This window comes from Haemorhous mexicanus, chromosome 36 (genome assembly GCF_027477595.1).
Source record: "Haemorhous mexicanus isolate bHaeMex1 chromosome 36, bHaeMex1.pri, whole genome shotgun sequence".
NCBI lineage: Eukaryota > Metazoa > Chordata > Aves > Passeriformes > Fringillidae > Haemorhous > Haemorhous mexicanus.
Window position 1 is genome coordinate 283,008 of NC_082376.1, and position 18,213 is coordinate 301,220.

Consider the following 18,213-nt stretch of genomic DNA (forward strand, 5'->3'; position numbering starts at 1 on the left):
GTTGGGGTTGATAAAGTTGGGGTGGGGTTGGGAAGGCTGGGATGGGGTTAGAAATTGGGATGGGGTTGGGAAATTGGGATGGGGTTGGGAAATTGGGATGGGGTTGGGAAATTGGGATGGGCTTGGGAAATTGGGATGGGGTTTGGAAGGTTGGGATGGATTTGGGAAGGCTGGGATGGGGTTAGAAATTGGGATGGGATTGGGAAAGTTGGGATGGGGTTGGGAAATTGGGATGGGGTTGGGAAATAGGGATGGGGTTGGGGCATCGGGATTGGGAAAATTGGGATTGGGAAAGTCGGGGTGGGGTTGGGAAAGTTGGGATGGGCTTGGGAAAGTTGGGTTGGGGTTGATAAAGTTGGGATGGGGTTGGGGAAGTTGGGATGGGCTTGGGAAATTTGGGATGGGCTTGGGAGATTTGGGATGGGCTTGGGAAAGTTGGGATGGATTTGGGAAGGTTGGGATGGGCTTGGGAAATTGGGATGGGGTTGGGAAAGTTGTGTTGGGGTTGGGAAAGTTGGGATGGGGTTGGGAAGGTTGGGATGGGGTTGGGAAATTGGGATGGGGTTGGGAAGGTTGGGATGGATTTGGGAAGGCTGGGATGGGGTTAGAAATTGGAATGGGGTTGGGAAATTGGGATGGGTTGGGAAAGTTGTGTTGGGGTTGGGAGAAGTTGGGATGGGCTTGGGAAATTAGGATGGGGTTGGGAAAGTTGAGATGGATTTGGGAAATTGGGATGGGTTGGGAAAGTTGTGTTGGGGTTGGGAAATTAGGATGGGGTTGGGAAGGTTGGGATGGATTTGGGAAGGCTGGGATGGGGTTAGAAATTGGGATGGGGTTGGGAAAGTTGGGATGGGGTTGGGAAATTGGGATGGGTTGGGAAAGTTGGGATGGATTTGGGAAATTGGGATGGGTTGGGAAATAGGGATGGGGTTGGAGGATCGGGATTGGGAAAATTGGGATTGGGAAAGTTGGGATCGGGAAAATTGGGATTGGGAAAGTCGGGGTGGGGTTGGGAAAGTTGGGATGGGGTTGGGGAAGTTGGGTTGGGGTTGATAAAGTTGGGATGGGGTTGGGAAAGTTGGGAAGGGCTTGAGGAAGTTGGGGTGGGCTTGGGAAGGTGCCCCGAATTCCCGGCTTTCCCCCAATTGCCGGGTTCCCGCAGGGGCCGTGGCCGTGGCCGAGTTCGTGGCCGAGAGCCCGCGGCTGCTGCGCCTGGACCTGCGCGAGAACGACATCAAGACCGGGGGGCTGATGGCGCTGTCGCTGGCCCTGCGCGTCAACCACTCCCTGCTGCGCCTCGACCTCGACCGCGAGCCCAAGAAGGAGGCGGTGAGCCCCAGAATTCCCAAAAAATCCCCGGGAATTCCCAGGAAATTCCCCCCCCCCCAAAAAAATCCCCGCGGTTCTGGGGCGTTCCCGGAGCGGGAAATGGGGATTTGGGGTTTGGGGTTTGGGGGTTTGGGGGTTTGAGTGTGAGCCCAAGGAGGAGGTGGTGTATCCTGGAATTCCCAAAACTCCATGGGATTCCCAAAAATTTCCTGGGATTCCCAAAAAATCCCTGGGAATTCCCAGGAAATTCCCCCCCCAAAAAAATCCCCGCGATTCTGTGGCGTTCCCGGAGCAGGAAATGGGGGGTCAGGGGTTTGGGGGTTTGGGGTTTGAGCACGAGACCAAGGAGGAGGTGGTGTGTCCTGGAATTCCCAAAACTCCATGAGATTCCCAAAAATTTCCTGGGATTCCCAAAAAATCCCTGGGAATTCCCAGGAAATTCCCCCCCCAAAAAAATCCCCACGGTTCTGGGGCGTTCCTGGAGCGGGAAATGGGGGTTTGGGGATTTGGGGGTTTGGGGGTTTGGGGTTTGAGCAGGAGACCAAGGAGGAGGTGGTGTGTCCTGGAATTCCCAAAACTCCATGGGATTCCCAAAAATTTCCTGGGATTCCCAAAAAATCCCTGGGAATTCCCAGGAAATTCCCCCGCAAAAAAATCCCCGCGGTTCTGGGGCGTTCCCGGAGCGGGAAATGGGGATTTGGGGGTTGGGGGTTTGGGGTTTGAGCACGAGACCAAGGAGGAGGTGATGTGTCCCGGAATTCCCAAAACTCCATGGGATTCCAAAAAATTTCCTGGGATTCCCAAAAAATCCCTGGGGAATTCCCAGGAAATTCCCCCCCCAAAAAAATCTCCGCGGTTCTGGGGCGTTCCCGGAGCGGGGAATGGGGGTTTGGGGGATTTGGGGGTTTGGGGGTTTGGGGGTTTGGGGGTTTGGGGGTTTGAGTGTGAGACCAAGGAGGAGGTGGTGTGTCCTGGAATTCCCAAAACTCCATGGGATTCCCAAAAATTTCCTGGGATTCCCAGAAATTTCCTGGAATTCCCAAAAATCCCCGCGGTTCTGGGGCGTTCCCGGAGCGGGAAATGGGGTTTGGGGGTTGGGGGTTTGAGCACGAGACCAAGGAGGAGGTGGTGTGTCCTGGAATTCCCAAAACTCCATGGGATTCCCAAAAATTTCCTGGGATTCCCAAAAAATCCCTGGGAATTCCCAGGAAATTCCCCCCCCAAAAAAATCCCCACGGTTCTGGGGCGTTCCCGGAGCGGGAAATGGGGTTGGGGGTTTGGGAGTTTGGGGGTTTGAGCACGAGACCAAGGAGGAGGTTGTGCATCCCACAATTCCCAAAAAATTCCAGGAATTCCCCTAATAATTTTCTGGGATTCCCAGAAATTTCCTGGAATTCCCAAAATCCCCGCGGTTCTGGGGCGTTCCCGGAGCGGGAAATGGGGATTTGGGGGTTGGGGGATTTGGGGTTTGGGGTTTGGGGTTTGGGGATTTGAGTGTGAGCCCAAGGAGGAGGTGTTGTGTCCTGGAATTCCCAAAACTCCATGGGATTCCCAAAAATTTCCTGGGATTCCCAAAAAATCCCTGGGGAATTCCCAGGAAATTCCCCCCCAAAAAAATCCCCGCGGTTCTGGGGCGTTCCCGGAGCGGGAAATGGGGATTTGGGGTTGGGGGGGTTTGGGGGTTTGGGGATTTGAGCACGAGACCAAGGAGGAGGTGGTGTGTCCTGGAATTCCCAAAACTCCATGGGATTCCCAAAAATTTCCTGGGATTCCCAGAAATTTCCTGGAATTCCCAAAAAATCCCCGCGGTTCTGGGGCGTTCCCGGAGCGGGAAATGGGGGTTGGGGGTTTGGGGGTTTGGGGTTTGAGTGTGAGCCCAAGGAGGAGGTGGTGAGCCCCAGAATTCCCAAAAAATCCCGGGAATTCCCGGGGAATCTTCCCGCCATTCCCGAGGGGTTCCCCAGGGATTTTCCCTCCATTCCCGAATTTTTCCCGGGGATTTTCCCGCCATTCCCTAAGGGTTACCCTCCCCGTTCCCGAGGGGTTTCCCAGGGGATTTTCCCGCCATTCCTGAATTTTTCCCGGGGGATTTTCCCGCCATTCCCGAGGGGTTTCCCAGAGAGATTTTCCCTCCATTCCCGAGGAATTTCCCAGGGGATTTTCCCGCCATTCCCGAGGAGTTTCCCGGGAGATTTTCCCTCCATTCCTAAGGGGTTTCCTGGAGATTTTCCCTCCATTCCCGAGGAATTTCCCAGGGGATTTTTCCGCCATTCCCGAGGAGTTTCCCGGGGGATTTTCCCGCCATTCCCGAGGGGTTTCCCGGGGGATTTTCCCGCCATTCCCGCAGGGTTTCCTGGGAGATTTTCCCGCCATTCCCGAGGAGTTTCCCGGGAGATTTTCCCGCCATTCCCGAGGAGTTTCCCGGGAGATTTTCCCGCCATTCCCGGATTTTTCCCAGGGGATTTTCCCGCCATTCCCGGATTTTTCCCGGGGGATTTTCCCGCCATTCCCAGATTTTTCCCAGGGGATTTTCCCTCCATTCCCAGATTTTTCCCGGGGGATTTTCCCGCCATTCCTGGATTTTTCCCGGGGGATTTTCCCGCCATTCCCGGATTTTTCCCGGCAGGTGAAGAGCTTCCTGGAGACGCAGAAGGCGCTGCTGGCCGAGATCCAGAACGGCTGCAAGCGGAATTTCATCCTGGCCAAGGAGAAGGAGGAGAAGGAGCAGCAGCTCCAGCACTCGGCCTCCATGGCCGAGATCTCCGGCAGCGACCCCGAGGCCGATCCCGGAATTCCCGGAATTCCCGAAATTCCCGGCGGCGCTTCCCCCGGCCCGGAGGAGAACGGCAACGCGGCTCCGGCCGGAGATTCCAGCTCGGACACCGAGGAGGAGGAGGAGGAGGAGGATGGGAAGGACTCGAGGGAGGTTGTGGAATCCGGGAATTCCGGGAATTCCGGGAACGCCGAGCGCAGGATTTCCGTCTCCAGCCCCGGCAGAGGCCGCAAGATCTTCGTGGTGACGCGGGTGGAGAACATTCCCGAGGGATCCGGGGCCATTCCCAAGGAACCTGGCACCGTTCCCAAGGGATCTGGAGATGCTCCCGAGGGATCTGGAGATGTTCCTGGTGGATCTGGAGCCGTTCCCGATGGATCCAGGGCCCTTCCCGATGGATTTGAGACTGCTCCCGAAGGATCCGGGGTCATTCCTGGTGGATCTTTGGTGGTTCCTGAAGGATCCAGGATCGTTCCTGAAGGATCTGGGACAATTCCTGACGGATCTGGAGCCGTTCCCGATGGATCTGGGACAATTCCCGATGGATCTGGAGCCGTTCCCGGCGGATCCGGGGCCATTCCTGATGGATCCAGGATCATTCCCGATGGATCTGGGGTTGTTCCCGCTGGATCTGGAGCCGTTCCTGTCGGATCCGGGGCCGTTCCCGATGGATCCAGGGCTGTTCCCGACGGATCTGGAGCTGTTCCCATCGTTCCAGATGGATCTGGGATTGTTCCTGCTGGATCTGGCTCCGTTCCCGATGCATCCGGGGCTGTTCCCGATGGATCCGGGGCCGTTCCCGTCAGATCTGGGACCATTCCCGTCGGATCCAGGGCCGTTCCTGACGGATCTGGGGCCGTTCCCATCAAATCCGGGGCCGTTCCCGATGGATTTGGAGCCGTTCCCGTCGGATCCGGGGCCGTTCCGGATGGATTTGGAGCCGTTCCCGTCCGATCCGGGGCCGTTCCCGATGGATCCGGGGCCGTTCCCGATGGATTTGGAGCCGTTCCCATCCGATCCGGGGCCGTTCCCGATGGATTTGGAGCCGTTCCCGTCGGATCCGGGGCCGTTCCCGATGGATTTGGAGCCGTTCCCATCCGATCCGGGGCCGTTCCCGATGGATTTGGAGCCGTTCCCGTCGGATCTGGGACCGTTCCTGACGGATCCGGGGCCGTTCCCATCAAATCCGGGGCCGTTCCCGATGGATTTGGAGCCGTTCCCGTCGGATCCGGGGCCGTTCCCGATGGATTTGGAGCCGTTCCCGTCGGATCCGGGGCCGTTCCCGAGCTGCGGCCGCGCCGGGCCGGCGCCTCCGAGGGAATTCCCTGCGGGAGCCCCTCCCGGGATTCGCCGCTTCCCAACGGGCTCAAGGCGGATTTCGCCCGGGCGCTGCCGGAGCCGGGCCCGGAGGGCGACGGGAAATCGGGAATGTGCGCGGCCGAGCACGGTGAGATCCCCGGATTCCCACGTTCCCAAATTCCAGGGGGCGTTCCCGGGCTCGGGGCATTCCCGGGAGTTCTGAGATCCCAAATTCCAGGGGGTATTCTGGGGCTTGGGCCATTCCCGGGAGTTGTGGGATCCCGGAATTCCCAAATTCCAGGGGGTGTTCCCGGGCTCAGGGCATTCCCGGGAGTTCCGAGATCCCACGTTCCCAAAATCCAGAGGGTGTTCCCGGGCTCGAGGCATTCCCAGGAGTTCTGGGATCCCAAATTTCCGAAGGTTCTGAGATATTCCCAAATTCCAGGGGTTATTCCAGGGCTTGGGCCATTCCCGGGAGTTCTGAGATCCCGGAATTCCTAAATTCCAGGGGTTGTTCCCGGGCTCGGGGCATTCCCGGGAGTTGTGGGATCCCGGAATTCCTAAATTCCAGAGGGTGTTCCCGGGCTCAGGGCATTCCTGGGAGTTCTGAGATCCCGGAATTCCCAAATTCCAGAGGGTGTTCCCGGCCTCGAGGCATTCCCACAAGTTTGGAATTGGGGTGAAAAAGTGGGAAAACAGCTGGAGAAACTGGGAAAAGCAGTGGGAAATCCCAAATCCCTGGGTTGGGAAGAGGAAAAACTGGGAAAGGAGCAGGAATTGGGGTGGAAAACTGGGAAAGGAGCAGGAAAATCCCAAATCCCTGGGTTGGGAGTAGGAAAAAGTGGGAAAGGAGCAGGAATTGGGGAGAAGAACTGGGAATGCAGCAGGAATTGGGGTGGAAAACTGGGAAAGGAGCTGGAAAAATTGGGAAAAGAGCTGGAAAATCCCAAATCTCTGGGTTGTGAGTAGGAAAAAGTGGGAAAGGAGCAGGAAAATTCCGAATCTCTGGGTTGGGAACAGGAAAAACTGGGAATGCAGCAGGAATTGGGGTGGAAAACTGGGAAAAGAGCTGGAAAAATTGGGAAAAGAGCTGGAAAATCCCAAATCTTTGGGTTGGGAAGAGGAAAAAGTGGGAAAGGAGCTGGAAAATCCCAAATCTCTGGGTTGGGAACAGGAAAAACTGGGAATGCAGCAGGAATTGGGGTGGAAAACTGGGAAAAGAGCTGGAAAAATTGGGAAAAGAGCTGGAAAATCCCAAATCCCTGGGTTGGGAGTAGGAAAAACTGAGAATGCAGCAGGAATTGGGGTGGAAAACTGGGAAAGAAGCTGGAATTGGGGCAAATAAACAGGAAAGGAACAGGAATTGGGGTGGGAAATTGGGAAAAGAGCTGGAAAATCCCAAATTCCTGGGTTGGGAGTAGGAAAAAGTGGGAAAGGAGCGGGAATTGGGGTGGAAAACTGGGAAAAGAGCTGGGAAAATTGGGAAAAGAGCTGGAAAAATTGGGAAGAGAGCTGGAAAATCCCAAATCTCTGGGTTGGGAGTAGGAAAAACTGGGAAAGGAGCAGGAATTGGGGTGGAAAACTGGGAAAAGAGCTGGAATTGGGGTGGAAAACTGGGAAAGGAGTGGGAAAATCCCAAATCCCTGGGTTGGGAACAGGAAAAACTGGGAATGCAGCAGGAATTGGGGTGGATAAACAGGAAAGGAGCTGGAATTGGGGTGGAAAACTGGGAATAGAGCTGGGAAAGTTGGGAAAAGAGCTGGAAAAGCCCAAATTCCTGGGTTGGGAAGAGGAAAAAGTGGGAAAGGAGTGGGAAAATCCCAAATCTCTGGGTTGGGAGTAGGAAAAAGTGGGAATGGAGCAGGAATTGGGGTGGAAAACTGGGAAAAGAGCTGGGAAAATTGGGAAAAGAGCTGGAAAAACTGGGAAAAGCAGCAGGAAAATCCCAAATCTCTGGGTTGGGAGTAGGAAAAAGTGGGAAAGGAGCAGGAATTGGGGTGGAAAACTGGGAAAAGAGCTGGAAAAATTGGGAAAAGAGCTGGAAAAACTGGGAAAAGCAGCAGGAAAAGCCCAAATCTCTGGGTTGGGAGTAGGAAAAAGTGGGAAAGGAGCAGGAAAATCCCAAATCCCTGGGTTGGGAGTAGGAAAAAGTGGGAAAGGAGTGGGAAAATCCCGAATTCCCGGGCTGGGAATTCCGGGCTGGGTTCCGGAACGTTCCGTGCTCCCTCCCCCCCAGAGCTGGGCTGCTCCCGGAACGAGCAGGAGCTGCAGGAGCTGCTCCTCGAGGCCAGCCAGGACACGGCTCCGGAGCCGCTGTGACCGCAGGTGAGCCGGGAAAAATCCTGGAATTCCGCCCCGGAACGCCCGGAATTCCGGCTCTTCCCAGGCCGGGAATATCCGGGAATTCTTTCTGGGAATTCCTCAGAATTCCAGCCCTTCCCTCCCGCTGTCCCCGCAGGTCCTGGAGGGGGAGGCTCCGGAGCTTTCCCCTCTCCCCACTCCGCACAAGATTCCAACCAAACCTCGGGAATTTCGGGACTTTTCCTTGGGAAAGAAAACAACCACGAAACACAAAAAAAAAAAAACAAAAAACCCCCAAAACCGGATTTTTTCCCGATTTTTCCTGACTTTTCCCGCCTCTCCTCCCAGGGGCAGGGAAGGAGCCGGGGCTCGGCCTTCCTTCCTCATCTCCCGGGAATTCCCGGGGCCGTTCCCGGCGGGATCCGGCGACACTACAGCGAGCGGGAGCGGCGGGAGTCGGGGAATTGGGGAATTTGGGAATTCCGTCCCTAAAAAATCCCGGGATCGGCTGCTCCCGCAGCCCCCCCACGCTTTATTTATTTCTCATTTCCCTTCCTTCCCGGTGGCTTTGGTTTCTTTGGGAATTTTTTCCCGGTTTTTTCCCCCCCCCCCCCCGTTTTTCCCGTCTCTATTTATCACCAGCCGCAGAATTCCCGGGAAAACGGCGAAGGTGGAAAAAAGGGGGAGAGGGAGGGGCTGGAATTCCTCGGTCATCCCAAATTTCCAGAGGTGTGGGGGAGGGGAAATCCAGCGAGGATTCCCGCGGGGATCTCCCAGCCCGGAATTCCCGAAATTCCCGGAATTCCCGGGCAATTCCCGGGGGTCGCTTTTCTTTCTTAAGTGCAATAAAATCTTTCAGGGAGCTGCAGGGGGGGGGTGGGGTTGGAATTCCGGGGGGATATTCCCGATATTCCAGCCGGGAATTTTCGCTGGTGTTTCCTGGGTTTGGTTTTGGGGTTGTTTTGGGGTTTTTTGGGTTTGGTTTTTTTTTTTTTTTTTTTTTTTCCGTCTTTTTCCCGTTTTTTTTTTTTTTTTTGGTTTTTTTTTCCCCCCCTCGTTTTTTCCCCGTGGTGGAATTTTTGTTAACGGCTGTTTTCTAATTAAAGGAATTCTGCATTCGTCACCCGCCCTCTTTTTGGGGGCTCATCCCGGAATTCCAGGATTTTGGGAATTCTTGGATTTGTGGGGAGGGGGGGGTGGTGAAGTTCCTAAAAAAAAAAATCCCGGAACAGGTGGGAAATCCCAAAAAATCCCAAAATCAGAGCCGGGGGTGGAACTTGGTTTATTGGGGGGATGATCTCGGGGAATTTTCCCAGGAATTCTGGGTGGGATGGGGTTTGGGAATGGCCCAAATTTGGGGCTTTTTTGGGGGGGTTTTCCCGATTTTCCTTCCCAATCGTCCATCCCAAAAGGGCCCAAATTTTGGGAAGAGATCCCAAAAAAAAGTCTCAGGGTGGGGGATTCCCGGGAGGGATCAAAATTCCCTTGGAGTTTTGGGGTACCCCTGGATCATCCCAGTGACAAAAACTGGGAATAAACTCCCGGAATTCCCTCTGGATCTCCCCAAACCTCTCCAATATCTCCAAAAATCAGGAATAAAACCCCGGAATTCCCTCTGGATCTCCCCAAACCCCTCCAGCACCTCCAAAATCCGGGATCAAAACCCCGGAATTCCCAATCCCAGTCTCCTCCAGCATCTCCCAGTGACAAAAACTGGGAATAAAACCCAGGAATTCCCTCTGGATCATCCCAAACCCCTCCAGCATCTCCAGGATGACAATTCTGGGATAAAACCCCGGAATTCCCAATCCCTGTGCCCCTAAAAGATCCCCAAATCCTCCAGGAGCTCGCTCTGCCCTCGGTGGGGTCTGGATCCCATTCCTGATCCCAAATCCCAAATCCTGATCCCAAATCCCAAATCCTGATCCCAAATCCCAAATCCTGATCCCAAATCCCCATCCTGATCCCAAATCCCAAATCCCAATCCTGATGCCTTTTGTGATCCCAAATCTCGATTCCACTCCCAAATCCCAAATTCCGATGCCATTCCTGATCCCAAATCCTCAATCCTGATGCTATTTGTGATCCCAAATCTCGATCCCAATCCCAAACCCCAAATCCTGATGCCGTTCTTCATCCCAGATTCCAAATCTCAAATCCTAAATTCTCAATCCTGATGCCAATCCCCGATCCCAAATTCCAAATCTCAAATCCTAAATCCCCAATCCAAATGCCAATCCCGATCCCAAATCCCGATGCCCATTCCGATCCCAAATCTCCAGATCCCCAAATCTCCAAATCCCAATCCCAAATCTCAAATCTCAAATCCTAAATCCCCAATCCCGATGCCAATCCCTGATCCCAAATTCCAAATCTCAAATCCTAAATCCCCAATCCAGATGCCAATCCCCGATCCCAAATCCCGATGCCAATCCCAATGCCAATCCCGATCCCAAATCTCAAATCCTTAATCCCCAATCCAGATGCCAATCCCAATGCCAAATCCCAAATCTCCAAATCCTGATCCCAAATCTCAAACCCCCAAATCCCCAAATCCCAACCCCGAATCTCCAAATCCTGATTCCAAATCTCCAAATCCCAAATCTCCAAATCTCCAAATCCCGACCCCGAATCCCAAATCTCCAAATCCCGATCCCAAATCTCAAACCCCCAAATCTACAAATCCCCAAATCTCCAAATCCCAAATCTCCAAATCCCGACCCCAAATCACAAATCCCCAAATCTCCAAACCCCCAAATCCCGATCCCAAATCCCCAAATCCCCAAATCCCAAATCTCCAAATCCTGATCTCAAATCTCCAAATCCCAATTCCAAATCCCCAAATTCCGATCCCAAATCCCCAAATCCCCAAATCCTGACCCCAAATCTCCAAATCCCAATTCCAAATCCCCAAATCCCGATCCCAAATCTGCAAATCCCAATTCCAAATCCCCAAATTCCCATCCCAAATCCCCAAATCTCCAAATCCCGACCCCAAATCTCCAAATCCCAATTCCAAATCCCGACCCCAAATCCCAGATCCCTGATCCCAGATCTCCAAATCCTGATCCCAAATCTCAAACCCCCAAATCCCAAATCTCCAAATCCCGACCCCAAATCACAAATCCCCAGATCTCCAAACCCCCAAATCCCGATCCCAAATCCCCAAATCCCCAAATCCCAAATCTCCAAGTCCTGATCTCAAATCTGCAAATCCCAATTCCAAATCCCCAAATTCCAATCCCAAATCCCCAAATCTCCAAAGCCCCACCCCAAATCCCAAATCCCCTATCCCAAATCTCCAAATCCTGGTCCCAAATCTCAAACCCCCAAATCCCCAAATCCCAACCCCAAATCTCCAAATCCTGATCCCAAATCTCAAACCCCCAAATCTACAAATTCCCAAATCTCCAAATCACAAATCTCCAAATCCTGATCTCAAATCACAAATCCCCAAATCCCAAATCTCCAAATCCTGATCTCAAATCTCCAAATCCCAATTCCAATCCCAAATCCCAAATCTCCAAATCTCCAAATCCCGACCCCAAATCTCCAAATCCCAATTCCAAATCCCGATCCCAAATCCCCAAATCCCGATCCTAAATCTCCAAATCCCCAAATCCCAAATCTCCAAATCTCCAAATCCCCACCCCAAATCCCAAATCCCCGATCCCAAATCTCCAAATCTCCAAATCCCGACCCCAAATCACAAATCCCCAAATCCCAAATCTCCAAATCCTGATGTCAAATCCCCAAATCCCAATTCCAATCCCAAATCCCCAAATCTCCAAATCTCCAAATCCCGACCCCAAATCACAAATCCCCAAATCCCAAATCTCCAAATCCTGATGTCAAATCTCCAAATCCCGATCTCAAATCTCCAAATCCCCAAATCCCAAATCTCCAAATCCTGATGTCAAATCTCCAAATCCCGATCTCAAATCTCCAAATCCCCAAATCCCAAATCTCCAAATCCCAAATCTCCAAATCCCCAAATCCCAAATCCCCAAATCCCAAATCCCCAAATCCCGATCCCAAATCTCAAACCCCCAAATCCCGATCCCAAACCCCCAAATCCCGATCCCAAATCCCAAATCCCAAATCCCAAATCCCCGACCGCTCTCCCTCACCGGGCGCCGTGCGGGGCGCACTGCACCCCTCGGGACACGGGCGCGGCCCTGCCCAGCCGCGCCAGCGCCCGCAGCAGCCCCATCTGCTGCCGGATGGAGTGGTCCAGGTTGACGGTGACGCCGAGCAGGCGCCGCGCCTCGCCGGCGCCGAAGGGGAAATCCCGCGCCAGGAAGGCCTGGAAGAGCTCGGGGTCCCCGTCCAGGCTCAGCACCTTGCCCAGCGGCTGCCGCAGCGCGCTCAGCTCCCCGGCGTGCTCCTGGAAAACGCTCCAGAGCGATTTGCCGGAACATTCCGCCGCCTCCGCCGCGCCCTGCCCGGCGTCCTCCAGGCACTGCAGCGTCCAGCTGAGGCGGCAGGGCCAGCGGTCGGCCAGCACCACCCAGGCGGCCGCGGCGCGCGGCGACAGCTCGGCGACGGCGGCGGTGCCGGCGGCGCGGTGCAGCAGCAGCCGCAGCGTGATGGGGATGGTGTTGACGATGCGCCGGACGTTGGCGCCGTTCTCCGGCAGGTAGCGGCACAAAACGTCCGAGGCGTCGTGGAGGCACCGGAACGCCTCGTGGATCCACGCCACCGCCTCGGAATCCGCCTCCTTCCAGCTGGGCGCCGTCCCGGTGCCGCCGGTGCCGCCGGTGCCGCCGGCGCCGCGGGTTTTGGCGACGTTGCCGGCGATGATGCGGTACATGAGGTCCTCGCGCGTCTGGATGGCGGCGGCCACGCTGCGCAGGCGGGAGCGGGCGCCCATCTCGGGGATGGAGAAGGGCAGCGTGACGGCGCGGTTCAGGTACAGGTAGCCGTTGTCCGCCAGCCCCTTCATGCAGCCCGTCTGCTCCAGGCACGGCACGATGACGCTGGGGTCCACGGCCAGCAGGAAGATGAAGGGCGCGTTGGCGTCCGACAGCAGCGTGGCCATGGCGTTGAAGACCCCGGCCACTTTCTCCGGGTAGCAGAGGTCCAGGCTGGTGATCTCCATCACCACGCGCAGCCGCCGGCGCTCGAAGACTTCCATGAAAGCCAAATAATCCACCAGGACCTCCACCTCCTCGCGGATTTTGCTCATGAACCCCAACTGCCCGGCGAACCTGTCGCTGTTGGTCAAGCGCTCGATCTTCTTCTTCTCGCTGACCAGGAAGTTCTTGAGGATGGACAACGCTCCCAGCACCAGCGAGGAGCCCGACAGCGAGGCCACGGCGCTGCCCACCACCTTGAGGGCGTGGTGGTCCTTGATGCCCGGCACCAGCAGCGCCACCAGGAGGATGGCGATGCCCGCCGCCAGCACCAGGAGCAGCCCCCAGAGCCGCAGGCAGGTCCCTTTCTTCAGGATCCACTCGCGCTGCGAGAAGCCGGAGGCGAAGCGCGGCCGCGAGCCCAGCACGTGGAAGACGCTGAGCGGCAGCGCGCCGAAGTGCTGCCGGACGCGGTGGCACAGCGTGGTCACCAGCCCCGCCCAGAGCTTGTCGCAGCCCGCGAACTCCCAGGCGCTGAAGCGGATGAAGATGAACTCCAGGTTCTTCCTGCGCAGGTGGCCCTCGGTCACCACGGGCTCGTAGAAGGCCAGGAGCCACAGGGCCTCCAGCAGGCCCCAGCCGTGGGGGCTGCGCGGCTTGCGGTGGCCCCGGCGCAGCTCGGCGGCCTCGCGTTGGGCCATCTCCTCCCGCATGAAGGCTGGTGAAAGAGTGGGGTTGGGTTTGGGGTGGTTTTGGGGTTGGATTTGGGGTTTGGGGTGGTTTTTGGGGTTTGGGGTGGTTTTTGGGATTGGATTTGGGGTTTGGGGTGGTTTTTGGGGTTGGATTTGGGGTTGGGATTTGGGATTTGGGGTGGTTTTTGGGGTTGGGATTTGGGATTTGGGGTGGGAAGGATTTGATGAGATGGGGTTGAGTTGGGTTGAGTTGGGTTGGTTTTGGGATGGAATGCATGGGATGAGTTGGCATTTGGGATTTGGGGTTGGGATTTGGGATTTGGGGTGGTTTTTGGGGTCTGGGGTGGTTTTTGGGGTTGGATTTGGGGTTAGGGGTAGGTGGGATTGGATGGGGTTGGGTTGATTTGCGGTGGGTTGCACTGGGTTGGGTTGGGTTGATTTTGGGATGGAATGCATGGGACGGGATGGCATTTGGGATTTGGGATTTGGGATTTGGGATTTGGGATTTGGGATTTGGGATTTGGGATCAGGGTGCGTGGACGGGATGGGGCTCCAGGGCTCGTAGAAGGCCAGGAGCCACAGGGCCTCCAGTGTTGGGTTTGGGATTTGGGATTGGGGATTGGGGATTGGGGATTGGGGATTGGGGATTGGGGATTGGGGACTGGGGCTGGGATTTGGGACTGGGATGGGATTTGGGACTGGGATGGGATTTGGGACTGAGATGGAATTTGGGACTGGGATGGGATTTGGGACTGGGATGGGATTGGGGACTGGGATGGGATTTAGGACTGGGATGGGATTTAGGACTGGGATGGGATTTGGGACTGGGATGGGATTTGGGACAGGGATGGGATTTGGGACAGGGATGGGATTGGGGACTGGGGGCGGGATTTGGGATTGAATTAAGGATTGGGATGGAATTTAGGACTGGGATGGGATTTGGGACTGGGATGGGATTTGGGACTGAGATGGGATTTGGGACTGGGATGGGATTTGGGACTGAGATGGAATTTGGGACTGAGATGGGATTTGGGACTGGGATGGGATTTAGGACTGGGATGGGATTTAGGACTGGGATGGGATTTAGGACTGGGATGGGATTTGGGACAGGGATGGGGTTTAGGACTGGGGGCGGGATTTGGGATTGAATTAAGGATTGGGATGGAATTTGGGACTGGGGTGGGATTTGGGGCTGGGATGGAATTTGGGACTGGGATGGGATTTGGGACTGGGATGGAATTTGGGACTGGGATGGGATTTAGGACTGAGATGGGATTTGGGACTGGGATGGGATTTAGGACTGGGGGCGGGATTTGGGACTGGGGCTGGGATTTAGGACTGGGATGGGATTTGGGACTGAGATGGGATTTGGGACTGGGATGGGATTTGGGACTGGGATGGGATTTGGGACTGAGATGGGATTTGGGACTGGGATGGGATTTAGGGCTGCGGGCGGGATTTGGGATTGAATTAAAGATTGGGATGGAATTTGGGACTGCCACGACACCCCAGGCACGGAAAACCCCAAATCCGCTGCTCGGGATTCCCAGATTCCCGAATTCCCGAGTCGTTCCCGAGCAGCTGCGGAATTCCCGACGCACCGGTGACCTTGGCCAGCAGGGACTCCAGGCGGTGGCCGCAGGGCGCGTAGAAGCCGACGGTGACGGGCGTGGCCGTGTGGCACAGCGTGCGCGACAGGCAGCGGCAGTAGATGTCATCCTCCGTGGGGGGCTCTGGGATTGGGATTTGGGATTTGGGGTCAGGGTTTGGGGTCAGGGTTTGGGGTTTGGGGTTTGGGGTTTGGGATTGGGACAGGCAGCGGCAGTAGATGTCATCCTCCGTGGGGGGCTCTGGGATCAGGGTTTGGGATTTGGGGTCAGGGTTTGGGGTTTGGGTTTGGGGTTTGGGGTCAGGGTTTGGGGTCTGGAGTCAGGGTTTGGGGTCTGGGGTCAGGATTTGGGGTCTGGGGTCAGGGTTTGGGATTTGGGGTTTGGGGTCTGGGGTCAGTATTTGGGGTTTGGGGTCAGGATTTGGGGTCAGGATTTGGGATTTGGGGTTTGGGATTTGGGATCAGGGTTTGGGGTTTGGGATTTGGGATCAGGGTTTGGGGTTTGGGATCAGGGTTTGGGGTTTGGGATCAGGGTTTGGGGTTTGGGGTTTGGGGTTTGGGGTTTGGGGTTTGGGGTTTGGGGATTGGGACAGGCAGCGGCAGTAGATGTCATTCTCCGTCGGGGGCTCTGGGATTTGGGATCAGGGTTTGGGGTTTGGGTTTGGAGTTTGGGGTCAGGATTTGGGGTCTGGGATCAGGATTTGGGGTCAGGGTTTGGGGTCTGGGGTCTGGGGTCAGGATTTGGGGTCTGGGTTTGGGGTCTGGGGTCAGGATTTGGGGTCTGGGGTCAGGGTTTGGGGTCTGGGGTCAGGGTTTGGGGTCAGGGTTTGGGGTCTGGGGTCAGGATTTGGGGTCAGGGTCAGGGTTTGGGGTCTGGGGTCAGGGTCTGGGGTCAGGGTCAGGACGTACCGCGGAGCTCGGGGGCCGCTCCCTCGGCGGGGGCTCCGTGGGGACACGGCCGGGGGGACCCCCCCGGGCCCAGCCAGGCCTCGCTCTCCTCGCAGCCCCCTGGGGACACCCCCGGGGACAGCCCTGGGGACATCTCCGGGGACAGCCCCGGCCCCGAGGAACAGCAGGAACCCTGCGGGGACAGGGACACCGTGGGGACACCGTGGGGACACCGTGGGGACACCGTGGGGACACCGTGGGGACATTGCAGGGACAGGGACACCGTGGGGACATCACAGGGGACATCACAGGGACACCGTGGGGACATCACAGGGACACCGTGGGGGCATCCCTGGGGACATCACAGGGACACCGTGGGGACACGGTGGGGACATCACAGGGACACCGTGGGGACATCCCTGGGGACATCACAGGGACACCGTGGGGACAGGGACACCGTGGGGACACCGTGGGGACACCGTGGGGACATCACAGGGACACTGTGGGGACAGGGACACCGTGGGGACACCGTGGGGACATCACAGGGACACCGTGGGGACATCCCTGGGGACATCACAGGGACCCTGCGGGGACAGGGACACCTTGGGGACACCGTGGGGACATCACAGGGACACCTTGGGGACACCGTGGGGACATCCCTGGGGACATCCCTGGGGACATCACAGGGACCCTGCGGGGACAGGGACACCCTGGGGACATCACAAACAGCAGGAACCCTGCGGGGACAGGGACACCTTGGGGACACCATGGGGACATCACAAGGACACCTTGGGGACATCACAGGGGACATCACAGGGACCCTGCGGGGACAGGGACACCTTGGGGACATTACAGGGACACCTTGGGAACATCCCTGGGGACATCACAGGGACCCTGCGGGGACAGGGACACCTTGGGAACATCCCTGGGGACATTACAGGGACCCTGCGGGGACAGGGACACCTTGGGGACACCTTGGGGACATTACAGGGACCCTGCGGGGACAGGGACACCTTGGGGACATTACAGGGACACCTTGGGGACATCCCTGGGGACGTTACAGGGACCCTGCGGGGACAGGGACACTCTGGGGACACCTTGGGGACATCACAAACAACAGGAACCCTGAGGGGACAGGGACACTCTGGGGACACCTTGGGGACATCACAAACAACAGGAACCCTGAGGGGACACCTTTGGGACATCACAGGAGCCCTGCGGGGACAGGGACACCGTGGGGACAAATGGGAATGGGATGGGGACACCACGGGGACACCACCGAGAGGGGGAACCCTGCGGGGACAGGGACAGCTTGGGGACACTCTGGAGATCTCAGTCCCACCCCAGCCCCGTCCCGACCCCAGCCCAGTCCTGCTGGGGACAGCTCCAGTGGCTCTGTCCCTGTCCCCATCCCTGTCCCCGTCCCTGTCCCTGTCCCATCCCTGTCTCTGTCCCTGCCCCTGCCCCTGTCCCTGTCCCCATCCCTGTCCCTGTCCCCTCTCCTGTCCCTGTCCCTGTCCCTGTCCCTGTCTCATCCCTGTCCCCGTCCCCGTCCCCATCCCTGTCCCTGTCCCTGTCCCCATCCCTGTCCCCATCCCTGTCCCTGTCCCTGTCCCTGTCCCCATCCCCGTCCCTGTCCCCATCCCTGTCCCCATCCCTGTCCCTGTCCCTGTCCCTGTCCCTGTCCCTGTCCCTGTCCCTGTCCCCATCCCAGTCCCCATCCCTATCCCTGTCCCTGTCCCTGTCCCGATCCCGGCACCGGCGATCCCAGTCCCATCCCGATCCCACCCAGTCCTACCCGGGGCAGCTCCAGCGGCTCCATCCCTGTCCCTGTCCCGGTCCTTGTCCCGTCCCCTCCCGGTGCTGTCCCGGTCCCGTCCCGGATTTATGGCACCGGCACCGGCGATCCCGGCGATCCCGGCCAGGGAGGGGCGGCCGGGGCAGAAATTCCGGCTGAGCCCGGCCTGAGTCAGGGCCCAGCAATTCCCGCCCGGATCCGGCCCGGGAGGGGACAGCGGCGACAACGGGGACAAAGGGGACACAGGGGACGGCCCGAGGGGACGCTGGGGACAGCGGGACCCCGGCCAGGGCCGCGCCCCCCGCGCCGGGGGCGGGCAGGGGACGGTGCCAGCTCTGCCCGGCGACACCGGCAGCGCCGCCGCGGCACCGGTGTCACATGGCCGCGGCATCGCGGTGGCACCGGCGTGGCACCGCTGTGACATCGCTGTGGCATCGCGGTGGCAGCGC

General features: G+C 57.3%; 2 protein-coding genes and 1 long non-coding RNA gene across 4 annotated transcripts in view; 1 reads left to right on the forward strand and 2 right to left on the reverse strand.

The window, feature by feature from the left end:
- Positions 1 to 8,825, forward strand: part of PPP1R37 (protein phosphatase 1 regulatory subunit 37) — a 37,125-nt gene extending 28,300 nt beyond the window's left edge. The window contains 4 exon segments of the mRNA XM_059872479.1: positions 1,163 to 1,329; positions 3,956 to 5,549; positions 7,638 to 7,726; positions 7,860 to 8,825. Of these exon segments, the coding sequence (XP_059728462.1) occupies positions 1,163 to 1,329; positions 3,956 to 5,549; positions 7,638 to 7,720 (1,844 nt within the window). The 3' untranslated portion in view covers positions 7,721 to 7,726; positions 7,860 to 8,825.
- A 140-nt stretch (positions 8,826 to 8,965) lies between these two features.
- Positions 8,966 to 11,651, reverse strand: LOC132341135 (uncharacterized). Its single transcript, XR_009490102.1, has 2 exons — positions 9,334 to 11,651; positions 8,966 to 9,271 (listed from the first exon to the last, which is right to left on the reverse strand). It is a non-coding gene; the product is annotated as an uncharacterized LOC132341135 (long non-coding RNA).
- Positions 11,652 to 11,778: 127 nt separating this feature from the next.
- NKPD1 (NTPase KAP family P-loop domain containing 1) lies at positions 11,779 to 17,938 on the reverse strand. Of its 2 annotated transcripts, XM_059872555.1 has the most exons (4): positions 17,765 to 17,938; positions 15,988 to 16,159; positions 15,071 to 15,202; positions 11,779 to 13,495 (listed from the first exon to the last, which is right to left on the reverse strand). In XM_059872555.1, exons 1-4 carry the CDS (start codon positions 17,786 to 17,788, stop codon positions 11,829 to 11,831), a joined length of 1,995 nt encoding a protein of 664 aa, XP_059728538.1. In that variant the 5' UTR covers positions 17,789 to 17,938; the 3' UTR covers positions 11,779 to 11,828. The 2 variants fall into 2 exon arrangements, with proteins under 2 accessions (XP_059728538.1, XP_059728539.1); XM_059872556.1 differs by lacking the exon at positions 15,071 to 15,202.
- Between the last annotated feature and the right edge of the window lie 275 nt (positions 17,939 to 18,213).

What these genes read in the sequence shown, in the direction of transcription:
- NKPD1 (XM_059872555.1), bottom strand. Translation starts at nt 17,788, where the DNA reads ATGGAGCCGCTGGAGCTGCCCCGG. An exon ending in AGCGGCCCCCGAGCTCCGCG is followed by an intron (nt 15,203 to 15,987) that starts GTACGTCCTGAC and finishes TCCCAATCCCAG; the next exon opens with AGCCCCCCACGGAGGATGAC. An exon ending in CCTGCTGGCCAAGGTCACCG is followed by an intron (nt 13,496 to 15,070) that starts GTGCGTCGGGAA and finishes CTCTTTCACCAG; the next exon opens with CCTTCATGCGGGAGGAGATG.